The 16,193-nt window shown below is 38.5% G+C and overlaps 1 protein-coding gene across 3 annotated transcripts in view; it reads left to right on the top strand.

Moving 5' to 3' along the window:
• Positions 1 to 16,193, top strand: part of itga11a (integrin, alpha 11a) — a 50,266-nt gene that overhangs the window by 4,509 nt on the left and 29,564 nt on the right. For all 3 annotated transcript variants that reach the window (XM_031290137.2, XM_031290135.2, XM_031290136.2), the window contains exons 2-3: positions 5,906 to 6,020; positions 15,862 to 15,974. In XM_031290137.2, the coding sequence (XP_031145997.1) occupies positions 15,922 to 15,974 (53 nt within the window). In that variant the 5' untranslated portion in view covers positions 5,906 to 6,020; positions 15,862 to 15,921. The remainder of the gene's footprint in view (positions 1 to 5,905; positions 6,021 to 15,861; positions 15,975 to 16,193) is intronic.

Raw genomic sequence — 16,193 nt, 5'->3', positions numbered from 1 at the left:
TCGCTTATTTTTTGGTTAGACTTCAGTTTTTCTGTGATTGCATCTTTGGGAATTTATTTTAAATGCTTAAAAGTCATCCGAGCATTAAATCATTTACCACAACTTTTAACATTGATGTGCTCCAGTTGAACAATGATAGCGATACTTTAAAACGGTACAGCCCACTGCCCTTCACTTGTAAAATGTTTTATGCTGCACCACACTGTCAAGAGTTACCAATTGATCTTTATTTATTTTTCATACACCTATCTGTTCCCACCAATCTATTTTCAGTCACCCCTTTTTTGTTTCTAGATAAACAGAAACCAGAGGATGTCTGGGGGAAGGATCAAACACCAGCTGAACATGTGCACCATTCATACAACAGGAAATGAGCAATGTGGAGAATGTGTCAATATTTACATGAAGAGTCTGCGTGGTAGAGATGGCCATTTATTTTAATGGAGGTTTTCATGAAACGGAACAAATGGTCTATAGTTGTGCCAATCAGAGTGATATATACTCCTGATCACGTGACAGCCTTGAGAAATGAATGACTCATTCACTCTGTGGCAGGTCACTCTACTCCCATAATGTCCTGCTGTGGTAAAATTGGGGTTGTGATGTTTTTGACACTGCCTGCAGTGCCCAAAACCCTCAATTTCAGTCTCATATTTACTGATACTTGCTGAGGAACAGTGGGAGTAGACTTTGGTTTGCTATTTGTTTAGACAACTGATTAACACTCCAAACTATTCAGTATCTAAGGAATGCAGACCACTTCCCATTTCTGTTGGGGGACATGTAACCTGTCCTTTGCTTTAAAGTGCAAACAACTGCTCACCCAAACAAATGCATCTTTTTTTCTGCTGTGTAACAAACAAAAAGCTGAGTTTTGTTGCAGCTGTACTTTGTATTACTACAGTACTGCGTTTGAGAACATGGACACTTTTAATCTGGACTAAAAAGTAGCATTACATAGAAATACTGATGGGAGTTTGACCAGCTGATGCACGGAAACATTTAACACATTTAACTACTATTGAAATGTCATGATACGACCCCATTACTTACTTAATTCAATTCAATTCAATTCAATTTCAATTCAATTTTATTTATAGTATCAAATCATAACAAGAGTTATCTCGAGACACAGATGGAGTAGGTCTAGACCACACTCTGTAGTTTACGAAGCCCCAACTATTACAGTGGTTGCCTCAAGAGCAAGCATTAGCAGTAGCTATTGCGACAGTGGCAAGGAAAAACTCCCTTTTTTGTTAGGAAGAAACCTCGGACAGACCCAGACTCTTGGTAGGTGGTGTCTGACGGCACCGGTTGGGGGTGTGGTGAATGGTGGCAATAATAGTCATAATAAAGATAGTGAAACAGTGACCACAATGGTAGTCGTAGTAGTTCATGTTATAGTAGGGCACAGCAGGGCGTTACGGGATAGTAAGACTTAAGATAGTAAAGCATGCTTTCACCCTTAACATTTCAAATGTAATTCCTTGTTCTGAAGTAATGACAATGATTGTCCTTCAGCTGGAGGTGGAGCACCAGATGCTTAAGTGCTGGGGATGTTCATCCCAAGGGGGTAAGCGAGCATCCTATAAGCGTACCTCCTATGGGGAGGTTCATAGGCTAACAAGCCATCACCTTCTGCTAGTATTCCATTGACTGCCATTCATTTTGGCGTCACTTTGAGAGCGAATAACTTTACATCTGAAGCATTTAAAGACTATATTTGTCCATTGTTTATTTCTAAAGAAACACGACAATGTATAAAAGGCTCCATTACCTTGTATCTCACGTTATGGCCCCGTAGCAGCCGTTTTTATAAAAATAGGCTAATGATTGTGTCATTGCCACGCAACTTTCTGTCGCACAGTAGAGAAATTACCGTCAAAGTCTACGGCGTCGCTTTGTCCATTTCTTTAACTGTCTATGGTTCATTCTCATCACAGAATATGCTGTTATAGTGGCAAAGATCCCACAATTAGTGCAGCAAACTTTGCAAATCTTAGATAACAAAAAAGCTCCACCATTAGCCAAGTTATTTATGTTCTGTATCAACTCATAAATGTGTGTTCAGACAGAACACAAAGTGAATTATGGAATTAGACACAACTTCATCGCAGTGCAACAAATTGATTCAAAGATCTGTCTGCGAGACTTAAGAATGTTTCAACTTGAGTGAAAAATGTGCACATATTTCATTCAGAGCTTTATTAATCAGCGTTATAAATGCACAGGAGGAAAAAAGAAAGATCGGATGGAAATAACAGAAAGAATCCAAGTTTCTGGTGAGTTCTGACAACAGTCAGAGGTAGGGTTTAACAAAAACACACATGGCCCGGACTTGTTCTTTTTATGCTAGAAATGAAGTAGTCCGTACGACGTGTTGTCCGACCACGTCGGAAGCTAAAAGTGTTTTCCGAAGGGCCACACCCGAAGGCTCTCACAGAGAGGAGGAAATATACAATAATCGTTTAAATACGGGGATAGAATTGCACTTTCAAACAGTGATCTAAAATGCATTCATATTGTTTTACTCGGTTGATAATATGAAAGTGACAGAAATAGTTCTTACTTTGCATAGTTGGCCAATAACTACATAAAGTAAAATCACCTCCCCCCAAATTCGACGTTTCAGATAGTTTCCGAAGCCATTGTACCATCTGACTAGCAGTTCTTATGAAGTATGCTGGCACCGTAAGGGGCCTCCAAAGCTAAATCTTGCTTGGGGTTGGCTTTGGAGTAAAACTACAAACTGCCACACAACAAGCTTTTGCATTTGACACAGCTCTAAACCAACAAAAATTGTTAAATTTTGCACAATTTCATCTATCAAAATGTTGGGTCTGTTTTTTGTTTTTTTTTCATCTAGCTGATGGCTTGATAGATATTGTTTTTCATGGATAACCAAGAAAAGCAAGCAGCTCCTTTGAGGTGTTTAAAAGACTCAGCTGTAGTTTTTAGACTACTGTACTTAGCTGTAGTTAGCAGACTGGTACACATTGTTACGTCTGGGAGGTTTTCTGACATACAGCCCTTGACTTCAAATAGACAGTTATGTAATGTGGGCAACTGGGCTTCTCTGTTTATCTTGGCAATGCAGATGAGTATCATTGCGATAAAAGTGAAAACAGATGCTAAACTCACTAGGACTGCAACTAACGATTATTTTCATTATCCTTAAATCTGTTGATTATTTGCTCGATTACCCTAATCAATTAGTTGTTTGATCTATAAAAAGACAGAAAATGTCTTGTCTTGTTTTGACCACAACTCAAAGATATTCAGTTTACTGTCATAGAGAATTAAAGAAACTAGACAGTATTCACATTTAAGAAGCTGGAATCAGATACATTTTATTCATAAACAATCACTCAATACTCAATGCTCACAATTATTAGGGTTATTGGATAACATATCATAACTAGTTGTATTAAGAGACTCAAAATGTCTCTGCATAATAGCATGATTATCATTAGTAATATATATCTTATGTAATATACTAATCTGCACAATCACATATTTTGTTCATTAGGTATGTAGAGTCAGCTTAACAATTGCCAATGAAAATTCATTAAGTTTAACTTCATTCACATTTGCATCATTAAAAGAGAACCCTGGGTTCAACTGTCTTCAATTTGACCTCAGCTGTCATTTGTTATGGGTTAATTTGAATTTTACATGTTTTCCAACTTTGAGCATTCCTTCACTTTGTTGTTTACGTTTAACTGAATTTTCCCCTTGCAGGAAAAAAAGATGGGGAGTCAGCTGAGAGTGAGATTGTTTAGCGTGAGGGCATGGGATTGAATAAGCCCAACAGTGTATGGACAAAAGCCACAGAGATGTAATAAGTGGGGGAGTTTGTAGTTCTTTAAAGCAGAGGCCTTTGTGCTTTCAGCTCAGCTGGGCAGCTTAAACTGTGAGAAAACACTTTATTTTTTAAGCAATAATCTTCAACTTCTACAGAACAAATCTCTGTGTCCCATTAAGCATAACGTTTGCTTAACTTTCCCTCCTACTTTCTTATCTTAAAGTGCTCATATTATGCTCATCTTCCAGTTCATAATTGTATTTAGTAGTTGTACCAGAATAGGTTTACATGGTTTAATTTGCAAAAAACACCATATTTTTTTGTCGTACTGCACATTGCTGCAGCTCCTCTTTTCACCCTGTGTTGAGCTCTCAGTTTTAGCTACAGAGTGAGGCATCTCACTTCTATTCAATCTTTGTTGGGAGTCACACATGCGCAGTAGCTAGGTAAGGACAACCAGCCAGTCAGAAGCAGAGTATGAGTGCGTGCCATGCTAGCACATTGGCGAGCATTATAACGTGTGTTACAAAGTGACGCACGTTCGTCACGGAAGTAAAGGCTGGACTACAACAGAGCTGTTTGGAGCAGTTTGTGAACAGTGTTTTCTGTTGGAGATGGTAAGTCTCTTTGGGGTGGACTTTGGGGCTTTTTCACTTTGTAAACCTATAACGTGCACAAAAAAGATATATAACACAATACAGGAAAGGGGAAAAGCCAAAAAGCATAATATGAGCACTTTAATGCATTTCTTTTGGTGCTGAAATGGTGTAGTAGTTCCCAATCTAACGTAGTATATTTTGTGATTTAGAGTATCATTAAGCCCTACTGTAACGGTCAGCATGATCTGTGAGCGTAGAGTAGGTGAAACATCAATAGACCGATCAGCACAGACTCACGATAAGTTTGGGATCTGAGACAGAGATCAGCAGGATATTAAGTAGAAGACGGAGATTGATCAAGAGGAAGTCAGAGTGGTAGATGATTATGTTTTTCCCCTACTTCTCTGCCAAAAGCAAAATGTCATGTAATGTCAATGTCAAAACATTTCACATCACAAGTCCTCACACAGAGACAGAGTCCTCCTCTTTTGATGGAAATTGAAAAGGCAAATAATGCTGTCACCATTAATTAGCCATAATGGCACAATAACTTGGTGACATGCAGAATCTGAAAAAAAAAAAAAAAAAACTTCTGCGATTGGTATTTTAATTGAAAACAGACATTCACTGCTCTTTTCTCCCACCTGGTAAGCTGTCAAAAGGTGTAAGAGAAATTTAGACACACAATCGGAAAAACAGATTTGCTTTGATCAGGTCCCACAGCAGCTTTTACTTTTTACCCTCTTACTACTTGTCAGGTTATACTTAACCTTCTATTAACTGCAATATAAAAACAAAACTCCTTGCAGAGGCTCTTTACCAATCGTATAATTGCAGTTGCAAGATATTAGATACTGATATGATGCAGGTGTTAGGTCATTTCTTCATATGGATGACATGTTGAGAGCCTTTTTGGCTCCTTCACCACTGAAATGTAAATCACAGATTTTACATCTGTCTTAGATCAGATTTAGGTCTATTTTATATTATATGCCAGATTGGTGCCTGGAAAAAAAGTTATTCTGGAAGTAAAACGTTGGTCATGTAGGTGGTAATGTTGATACTATGCTGCTTAACCAAAACATGTCTGGGTCTGCAGATGGCTGATAGAAGAATATCAGTCAAATGTGACAGACAGCTCAGCTACTCTGCAACACGTAACCAATGAGTATCTGTTTTCTTTATGAGGGAAGTCTGTGTTTTTATTCTGGTGCAGGGGGGACAAACAGACACGAGACAGAGTAGGGCTTATTTTAATGATGAGCAAGGATGACTTTGCGGCAGTTTGTTGCACTTAGGCCAGATGCTGAGGTCTAATCAATGTTAATGTGAATGCTTCTTTCAGTACAGACATCCATAAAGCTGCTGAAATGCTACTACGTGGCACAGAAAACTGGATGTTCTGTGTATTACACTAACGCTAGTATAGAACTCAGACGTCAGGTCATTAATGGCATCTTCTTTAGCCAGTGCTGATGAACATTGTCTTTTCTTTTTTAAGGCTTCCACCACTGCTTCAATATCGACACAAAGAACCCCAGGATCATCAAAGGCCCTAAACAAGCCCAGTTTGGATACACTGTTCAGCAGCACGTGGCTGCTGGAGGAGAAAAATGGTAAGGAGCTGATATGATTTACACACTGCTGTGATGCAAAATGATGTTTTGCACCTTTAAAGTACTTCAGCAATTTGATGTCAAATTCTGCTACTCAGTGCCTGTCTTGTCATATAGCTTGGCAAAAATCCGACCCCACAATGACCACTTGAATTAAAAGTGTCAGACTTTTATCATCTATATTTAATGATGCAAAATGTCAATATCTCTTATTGTGATGTACATTTTTAAATTCTGTTTAACAGCCGGAATTTACCTTGGAGATCTATGGCTAAGAGGTCAAGGACATCATGACTGTTAAACTCGACAACGCGACAAGTCTGACTTGGCAGTTAGATATTTTTTCCCAAGAAAGAGAGTAATCTACTGTACCTCTCCTGTGGTGTGCACAGTTTCCTCCCATTAATTTGTGCTTGCAAAACAAACTGAAATCCTGAGCTGGATACCTCACATTCATCATGTTACCTCATAGCACAAACTCACTCCTGATGCATGCTATTATTAGGCCAACTGGCACCGTGTGGTGGCCAGAATGAGTCTCTGGCTTCCCCAAAATGGCTGTTGGCAAACACTGTGCTAGTACCATGCCAAGTCCCAGCTGTGCTTCTGTCTGTGTGTGTGTGTGTGTGTGTGTGTGTGTGTGTGTGTGTGTGTGTGTGTGTATGTAAAGCATTAGCTCTGTTTATATATATATATATATATATATATATATATATATTAGTTATATGCCTGTTTTTTTTTTTCTCTGACTTCAATGGCTTTCAGACTGGCTTCACCAGAAAATGATGAACACTTTACATTTTCCTGACAAGAGACCTCTTGCAGTTGATAAGTGAATAATTACTGTCCCCTCTAAGTAGTGTCATTTGTTAGAGTGGATGCGTAGGTGTATAATGCATGTGACCATGACCATGTTGTCTCCTTTCAACAATCAGCCTTGTTTAACCATGAAAGTTACATCAACAATGACTAATCATATGCACTGAAGAGCACTAAAATCCTTCCTAACAGTGACGTAAACTGCTTTGCAGCAAGCGAGTGATCATCGAACTGAAACCCTCGACCTTGACCATACATGTATGTAGGGGTGATAGTTCAGAAAACATAGCATATGTGTAACATAAACGTTGCTAGTTGTACCTAATCTAATTTTTGTTTCAATAGCATTATGGTAGAACTGTGTTATGTCTCATTAAGAATTTATCGGTCATAATTTCCCTCCGAGAACAGCCCAATGGTATTATTTTAATTTTACACTACACTACTACACTGCTCTGCTAACATAATGGGACCAGTGTATATGCAGTAAATACCGGACTGGGCTTACTGTCCCATGCTGATTGTTTTTACTGTTCCTCTTGGCAAGTTATCCATCCTCCATCAGCCTTGGATAGCCTGAGAAATGAGGCCTATAGTGTTTTATGTGGGTGATGTGTGTGTTTGTGTGTAAACAGAGAGAGTATTGTGTTCACACAAAAAAACTTCAGAATATTGCACTTGACAATGAAATGACTATCCTGCTGCCTGAAAAAATCACAGATCACCATGCCGTGTTTGTGTACATATACATGTGTGTTTGTGTGTGCTCTTGTATTTATTGGGGATGCACGGATTTAGATTTAGATTTTTTTGTAGATTTATTTGATTAGGACAATGCACATTAATCAACATTTCTGTAAATGCGCCTTTGTTTTAAGTTAAGTTGTGTTAAGTTTTAACGGTAGTCCTAGTTACCTAGCATGTATGTCTTTATGGTGGGAGGAAACCGGAGCACCCAGAGGAAACCCACGCAAATACGGGGAGAACGTGCAAATTTGCAGTGCCAACTTGCTATGTGGAAAAAGTGCAAATATCTGCTCGTTGACTGCATCGGCCTATCTGCATATAAGATGGCAATTACCGATGGCAGTGGCTGATGTATATGTGTTGTTTTTTTGCTGTCGGACTCAAACAACAGCCGCTAACATATGCTGCTACTACAGCTGCTGATTCAGAGAAGAAGCCACTGACTCTGCACGACCCTGGCACGATGTATAACGTAAAAAGGGCAAAGGGTGCCGTGCGCATGTGTGGTTTATTTACAGTAAAAGAAAATGTCGGCCATTTGGAAGGATTGCACCGTGTCGGAGAAAGATCAGCAACATAAACCGCCACCAGCAAGACTCAGTCCTTAAAAACCACAGCATTTGAGAAGGGGAGAAAATACCCTACAGACAGCGCCAAAGCTTAAGGTATTACTAACAAGGTGATGTAGTTCATCGCATTATAGATGACTAGCTATTTTGAAGCCTACGCACAGCCCAGTCTTTGTCATTTTGCCGATGTTTCACATTCACACATACCTGAACTACTAACTTGGTATTATTTAATAATAATACAATATAGAATATCACTGGCCTTATCTTTTAAGGCAGGGATCTTCAACAGGGGGTCAAGGACCCCTAGGGGTGCCTCAGAGTCAATGCAGGGGGGCCTCAATTCCAAAAATGTCTTAACTTAAATCCAACATATTATTAGCAAATATGAATCCCTACTGATGACAGGCTTACTGGCCTATAGGTAAGGTAGTCACTAAGATAGCCATCCACAGATAGAGTTAATCCTAAGGATTCACTGTGCCATATGTATGTTTTAACATTAAAACATGATTTATAAAATCATGCCAACAATTATTAGGCTATTTTAATAGCTTAGTATTCTATACAAAAAGGGTATGTATAAAGGCTTTAGACCACCCTACACGTTATTGTAGGCCCAGTTTAAAATGCAACTTCATTTTATACAATATATGTAGTAGGGGGTCCCTGCTCTATCGCTCTTTCAGTTAAGGGGTCCTTGGCTTAAAAAATGTTGAAGACCCGTGCTTTAAAGTTTAGATGAGGGGCTTGGGAGTGAAATCGTGTGTGTTCTTGGTGTACAGGAAGGGACACTGACACACTTGGAGAGTGAAGTGACAAACTAGCAAGAGCTGCCAGCTCACAGAAGTCATCCTTTGCACATGTCAGCAACGGAGTCGCTTACACTGTAAAATCCAACTTCTTCACCATTCGGAGCAACTCTCAGCCAGCCATGTCTTCCAGAAGTAAAAAGGTCTGATGAGGCCAATTTGTGTGGAACAAAGGTCACCAGAGACGCTGCCTCGACTGAGGTAAATGTCTGAAAATAAGGTGAAAACATTTGCAGTGGAAGAATAGTGCAGCACAGACTGCACAAACAGTGTCTAGCCAAATGGAGCTGTAGGGATTGGCATCTTTATTAGGTGTTGATACATCTGGTATAAAAGTGCCTTCATTCATAAGCAATACAATAGTGGTAGTGCACAAATGTGGTGGAAAGTCTTCTGATTGAGGCAACATTTCTGTAAACATATATGTTTAGATATGTTAAAAAATGTTTTAAACAATTGTTTCAATATTGTGGCTATTCAGTATACTGCCTAACTCAACCTACTGTGACCCACAGTGCTGAGTCTCCCACTGGTTTTACACCTTGGTTATGACTTTTCTGTCTCTGTGGCAGACAAGTTAGTCATCCAATGGAGTTTAGTTTTAAAACGATGTTTAGTCAGTGCAGCAGTGTGCGTAGGTGTGGGTATTTGAACACACAGCTGCATGCACAAACTCAAGCTGTACAGTATATTTGTGTGTCTGTGGCAGTGTGTGTGATGCATGGTCTGACACTTCTCAGCTGGACTCAGGAATGTTGAGGTATCTGAGGGAGATGTGAAAACACTGTGTTTTTGAGTGTGAAAGGATCATTAAAATAATTCTGAATAATGCTTTCATTATTGACAAGGCTTGATCTCTTTCATCCACATCCGCACATCTAAACCAAAGATATTGCTGCTCAGTATAGTTTTATCTATCACCAGTGGGAGCTTCACTAAGTGATGTGAGGATCCACCCTTTATCAGACAGCTGTAGAAGTATTCAGATTGTTTACTTGAGTCAAAGTAAAAACATACCATATTATAAAAAATACTTAATTATGATACAGAAGACCTGCATTCAAAATGTTACATAAGTAAATGTACATTACTGCCTATTGTTGTATTGAAATGAAGTATAAAGTAGCATTCAATGGCAATACTTTTACTACAGAAATGTACTTAAATACAGTACTTAAGTAGTTTAATGTAGTTATTTTTCATCTCTGGTACCAGATCAGTGTTGCTTTCTTGTGGAGAAGTGATGACTTTGACTCCACATGTCTCACATTTTCATATGTGTCAACTAAGAGGTTTGAGAGGGATTTATATTTGTTTTCCCCAAGATTAATGTTTTGATGAGACAATTATCTCTGCTGATTAGGACATAATCTGTTTTTTAAGCGAATACAAATGCATCTTTAAAGTGCCAGACTGCAAGTCTGCAGCAGAACATGTGCTCACCAAGTGTGAGCACTTCAGGGGGGCATTTCTGCTGATTGTCTGGGTTTGTGTGTTCTGGTGCTTGTATTCACTGTATTTACAAATGTGACTTCACACTTATATTAGTCCATTAGAAAACAGTATTTGAGATAGACCTATTATAAATTGCAATGGACAATCGACAATGTCCCTGGCCATTTATGCCTTTTAACTTTCCAACCTCCACTTTCCCCTCAAGTGGTTTCACCTCAACTGAGCTTTCGAGAGAATTTAAATTGTTACAATAATGGATGTTGCCTGTGAGCATCTGTGCTACACTGCAGCACTCTCAACTTTTCCGAAGCTGTCTGATTTTCTGAAAACCCTCAGCTGTGTGTTTTGATTGGAACAGGATCACAGCTGGAAAGTGACTTTGTAAAAAAAAAAGCTTTTAATGAGGTAAACTGAGGTAAGCGAGGCATGCAGCTAAATTCAAAAGGCTTTCTTTGTGGAACAAATTAAGAAAGTAGTTTGTTGATTCCACTGTGATGGACAAGTTGTTGACAAGAACTTTTGTGTATCTGAAATATAAAAATAGTATGTGTCGAAAAAGACTTATCTGAGAAACCACTACCCAAGCATGTGGTATTTAAGTGAGCAGCGAAAACAAAATACTATTTTCACAATTTTTGTGAGTTGAGACATCTTTGTCAGGTCTGTTGACAGTTTCTGTCCATGACTGCTGATAGAGCTACCAAGTTGAGGAAAGGTCACAATGTCAAGAATGTGTCATTTCCTCACATGTCTACTGAGCATTCTGGTGCCCTAAACACTCTGCCAGAGCGGGCACTCTGTGGGGAGCTGAGAAGAGGCCACTTTACCTCCAATTGACGAAGAGCTTGGGTGTTTAAACCTGATGGGATTCACGGACCTGCATACTTGAGCCATACACCACAGAAGCCTCCCACTTTCTATTCCCACTATTTATTTTTCTACAGTTGTACCAGGTCTCCTCAATGGAGACCTGACCTTTACTCCTTAGCTCAGTTACGACTTGCGCTCCACAAAGAACTACAGGGAGTCTGTGAAGTCTTTCAGCACTGGCCTCAAATAGTGTTCCCTTTATTTTGCTCGTTTGCAAAGCTGCAAAGAAAAGTTGTTTTACACCTCTTGAGCTTGAGAGGAAAACAATTTGATCTATTGAATTTTAATTTAGAGACAACAGACACAGTTATGTGATTGTAATGCTTATGTCAGTAGTATTTTATACCTTTTAAGTTAGATGATTGATACATGTTTCATTGACTATAGTAAAAATAGGACTCTACAGCTACAGTTTCTGTGAGGTTATATCAGGTACAGCAGTGCTTTGAGCCCAATGTTGGCATGAAAACATTGGCTAATTAGCATTAAACATTCAACAAAAGTTCCACTGTGATTAATGTGAATGCCATTAGTTTTGCAGATATTTGGGCATAGACTTTAGTATTGGATACATTTTGACCTGATGATGGCGCTATAGGATACAAGTTAAGCTACTACCAAAGATATTACTGTACAGTTCATGACTGGGCCACATGATTTTTTTTCACCAAATGTTGTGCCAATGCATTTAATAAATGAGTCAAATGTCAACCACATTGTGATGCTAGAGGAAAAATCAGGGGATCACCAAACGATTCATCCTCTTCATAAATATCTGTACAATATCTGTGCAATCCATGTATATGTTGAGATATACTGTATGCATGTTGAATATATGTTTTGGTAATTTTAAGCTTTTGTTATGGACAGCAGAGATAATTTACTCTGAATCCCTAAGCCATGGGGGCATCCAGTAGATCTTGAGATAGTTTACTGGATAAGTTAAAACTTTGTTCAAGTCAAGGGACCACCAAAGTCAACAGGATTCATCCTGTGGGGACCATGATCCAATTCATGTAATCGCTCTTGAGATATTTCAATCTGGGGGAATGTGATGGACTGACCAACCAACATTGGCTTTCCAAGAGCCACGCCGCTAGTGGGCTAAAAATATATCTTAGAAACATAGGCCGCTATTTGTTCGAACTGAAAAAGACCAACATGTTTGAGGGACAATAAATTACAGCAACAAGCATGTGCTTTCTCAAAAGTCCTGTCACTGCCTGGTCAATACTCTCAAGTGAAATAGACACGCTAAATGAATGTCTTTGGAAAATGATTATTTGACCATGACAATTCTTTCGATTTATGAGGCAGCATTAACAAAAGAACATATCCTGTTAATGCAGACAAATGGAATGTGATGAGCAAGCATGACATTAGACTAGCACGCTCATGTTTGGGGCAGGGATGTGGTTTCACAGTGTATGCATCTCTTCCTTCCAAATATGAAAAAACATTACCACATTAATGACAGCCTGGGCTTGGGGGTGGCACTTTCTCAAAACCCCAACATTTTGTATCCCCTGGTAACCATGGTAGAAAATGTCCATGCATTCATTTTGGGTCAAGTTATTACTTTCAGTGTCATTAGCATTCCTGCAGTGATGATGCACCGAGGCTAGCATTCAACCCTAATTAGCTCTGGAACATGATTGTTTGAGCAGCTTCTGGTGAAATTCAGAAGGCCCCGAGGCAGACGTCCAAGTCAAAGGCAACAATAGTCCTTTTTCCTCAAGGTAGCTGTATCCTGACCTGAACTTGTGCTGCAGTGTCTCCTCTTGCCAGTGGATAGCAATAACTGAAATAATAATCATGATATTAATAGCTATAAAAATATGAGCACTGTTGGAGCCACTGTGGTGAAAATGACTTCCAGAGGCTATGAGACTTTAAAAGTTGGCTTCAGGTGCAATAACATTGAAGCCTACTTCCATATGAGTCTCTCTTTAATGTGCAGTGATGGACAGTTTCCTCTTGTCCTCATCACTGCTTTAAAATGTCAAATCATAACAAATGTTTCTGTGTATATGCACACATAACTTGTATAGCTACCCTAAAAGGAACTCACAAATAAAGATGGCATGCCACATGACATCAAAAAATAAACTCAAGACTGAAACAGTTAAACAAACAATCTCACCACAAGGTCCACTTCTGTTCTCGAGACTAATTATATCACACAATCTTCCTCAACGGGAGTTTGGACTGGTTGTCATGGAAGTGTTGACTCAATTTTCAGTCAAATACAACTTTATTTATCCCTGCAAGACCACTGCCGTTCTTGTGATGAACTGTATGCAATAGCTTGCTACTACTACTACTAGGTCAACAAATAAAAACACCATCGATAAAGAAGAAAGAAAAAGCACGTCATTATTAATCTTAAACATGCAATAATGATGTTCAAATATATATTTGTCCTTTTTTATGTACTTTATAAACAGTTGTGTTCTTAATGTAGGATTTTTACAAGATTAAATTAATATTTTGGAAGCATGCTGAGGTTAAAGCAGCATATTATATTATATTAGCAATGTCAAAACTTAACCCGTGTCCTAATTCAAACAAACAGTTATGTTTTACAGTACATTGCAGGATTTTTAGCTTTAATAGCACAAGCAGATGAAACCATTTGACATTTGAGCTGAATCATTTTAACGTTTCTGTTGAATGCAATGTCTAAATGCCTTTTTAGGCTGTGCTCATGAGACAAATTTGTAGAAAGACTGTTGTTGTTGTTATTGTTGTTGTACAATTAAATAATGGTTGCAATGATGAATATAGTCTTTCTGTCTGAAAGAATGTCTACAGAATGTGTTCTGCAACAAATTCATAGATTGCATTCAAAACAAAGTGCTATAACAGTATTATTAGGAAGTGTATAATTATCACTTTACAATCCCCAGGACACCTTTGTCTTACTAACCTAAGCTTTGAAGCTCAAGGGATCATGAGCCTGACCTAAAAACCCTTAAGTTGAAGATCTGTCTTTCTTTAATTATTAGACTTTGACCTCGAGGTCCATGAAGGTAGTTGGCCACAGTCTGCTTTTACCAAAATTGGTGTCAAGTGTCTTCCTTTGGGGCACAACTGAACTGGGAATTGCTCATTTGCCCTGTGTGATTTTCACTTGGACTGCACAGTTGTTTAAATAGTTGACCTACTGATTTATATAGCCCCGTGATTCTTCAGCACTGTGTTAAGTGTATTTCTTCAGTCACTGAATGTGTCCTTCATCATGTCAGCATTGTCATACAATTTGATTGAAAACTTGGACCAAGAAGTGACAGAACAATTTAAATGTAACATTAAATTACTATTTTAGGTCCTATCTATTTTTGTACAGATTAAACAATACAACTGAAGATACACTACTGTGTTATATTGCAGTGTTATTCTCTGTATTTTTTAAATGCTGATATTATTTTATCTATTTAGGACAATCGGTCTGTATACTGTGTATGCGTTGCAAAATTCCCCTTGGAGAGATAAAGCTGAGGGTGCCTTTGCAGTTAACGTATCTTAAAACCTGAGGCATTTGGACACTGGACCTTGTGACTGTGACAGTGCTGAGATGAGGCATTTAATCTAAAGATATCACTTGATAAACAGAAACACATCACAAGACATAGCGTGAAACCCTAAAGGACTTTCATGAAGGTCGTCAATAATAAATAAAATGGCTTTAACCCCCTTTTTATTTCTAACAAAGAGAGTTCTTATCTCTGACATACATGTGAAGTATGTCTCCCTTTAAGGCATTTATGTCCTCCATCAGTCCTGAAGTAAACACACCAGGCAACTTTATATTCTTCATCACATTAAATCATCCAAACCTTTTAGTGACATTTATAAGACCACACTGACCCCGCATAGGGAACCCACTGGGAAGTCTATAGTACGTCATGTGAAAAGAATGTCCAGCACTTGACACTGCTCTTTGAGGAAATCTAAATTCTATGATGGTCTATAATGACACAATTCCTCTGATTCAACTTTGGTGTGACCTTAGAGTTTAGAAAATTGAGCAAAAGTCTGTTTTTCACATTTATGGCAAAATTAAATAACATATACCCCTCCTTCCAAAACTACCGTAAGGGTACCCTTAAGTAAGGCACTTACCTAGTACCTTAAATTGACATTCATATACAACTATCTGACTTTTATCTGACCATTTCATACTTCATTTAAAATCTGTATGTAGTTAAAACAACTATGGGTGTGACTGTGTGGAACTGTTTATGAATGAGACGTCTGGTTCTGGACATGATTAAACATGCTTCGTTAACGTCCTTGAATAAATAGAGGTTTAAAACCTTCCCGGTCAGCCCATGTGTTTAGTGTGGGTCACTGAAGTTAACAGTCACAGTCATATTCCCTCAGAGAATTAGATGCCAGACGAAGACTTACTCTTAGGTAGAACAAAAGTTGTCAATCTTCTAGCTCTACTACCACGAGTTAACTGCTTCCAGACAATAAATAACAACTGAGACATTGTGTAAATCACACTTTAATATTGATGTACATTTTCAGTAATGCTAACCTTTGGAATTTGTGTCTTTGCAGGTTATTAGTGGGCGCTCCGTATGAAATGAATGGTCCTTATCAGACAGGGGATGTTTATAAATGTTCACTGAGCAGACGAACCAATGGAAACGGTTGCTCCAAGCTCAACTTAGGTATAGTATCACAAAACACTTTTTTTTTTACCAGAGAATCACAAGATACATACAGTAACAGTGGCAATCATGAATGTACAACATCTGGATAAATGTTTATGCATGGATTATATGTTAATATGTGTGTGTTTATATCTGCGTGTTTTTCTGCATGTGTCTCAACATTTTTGAACGGTAAACATTATGGTGGCATGTGTGAGACAGAAGTGTGGGTACCAT

This window comes from Sander lucioperca, chromosome 3 (assembly GCF_008315115.2).
Source record: "Sander lucioperca isolate FBNREF2018 chromosome 3, SLUC_FBN_1.2, whole genome shotgun sequence".
Lineage (NCBI taxonomy): Eukaryota > Metazoa > Chordata > Actinopteri > Perciformes > Percidae > Sander > Sander lucioperca.
The sequence above is the reverse complement of the archived record's forward strand: the minus strand, read 5'-3'. Positions and strand labels throughout refer to the sequence as shown.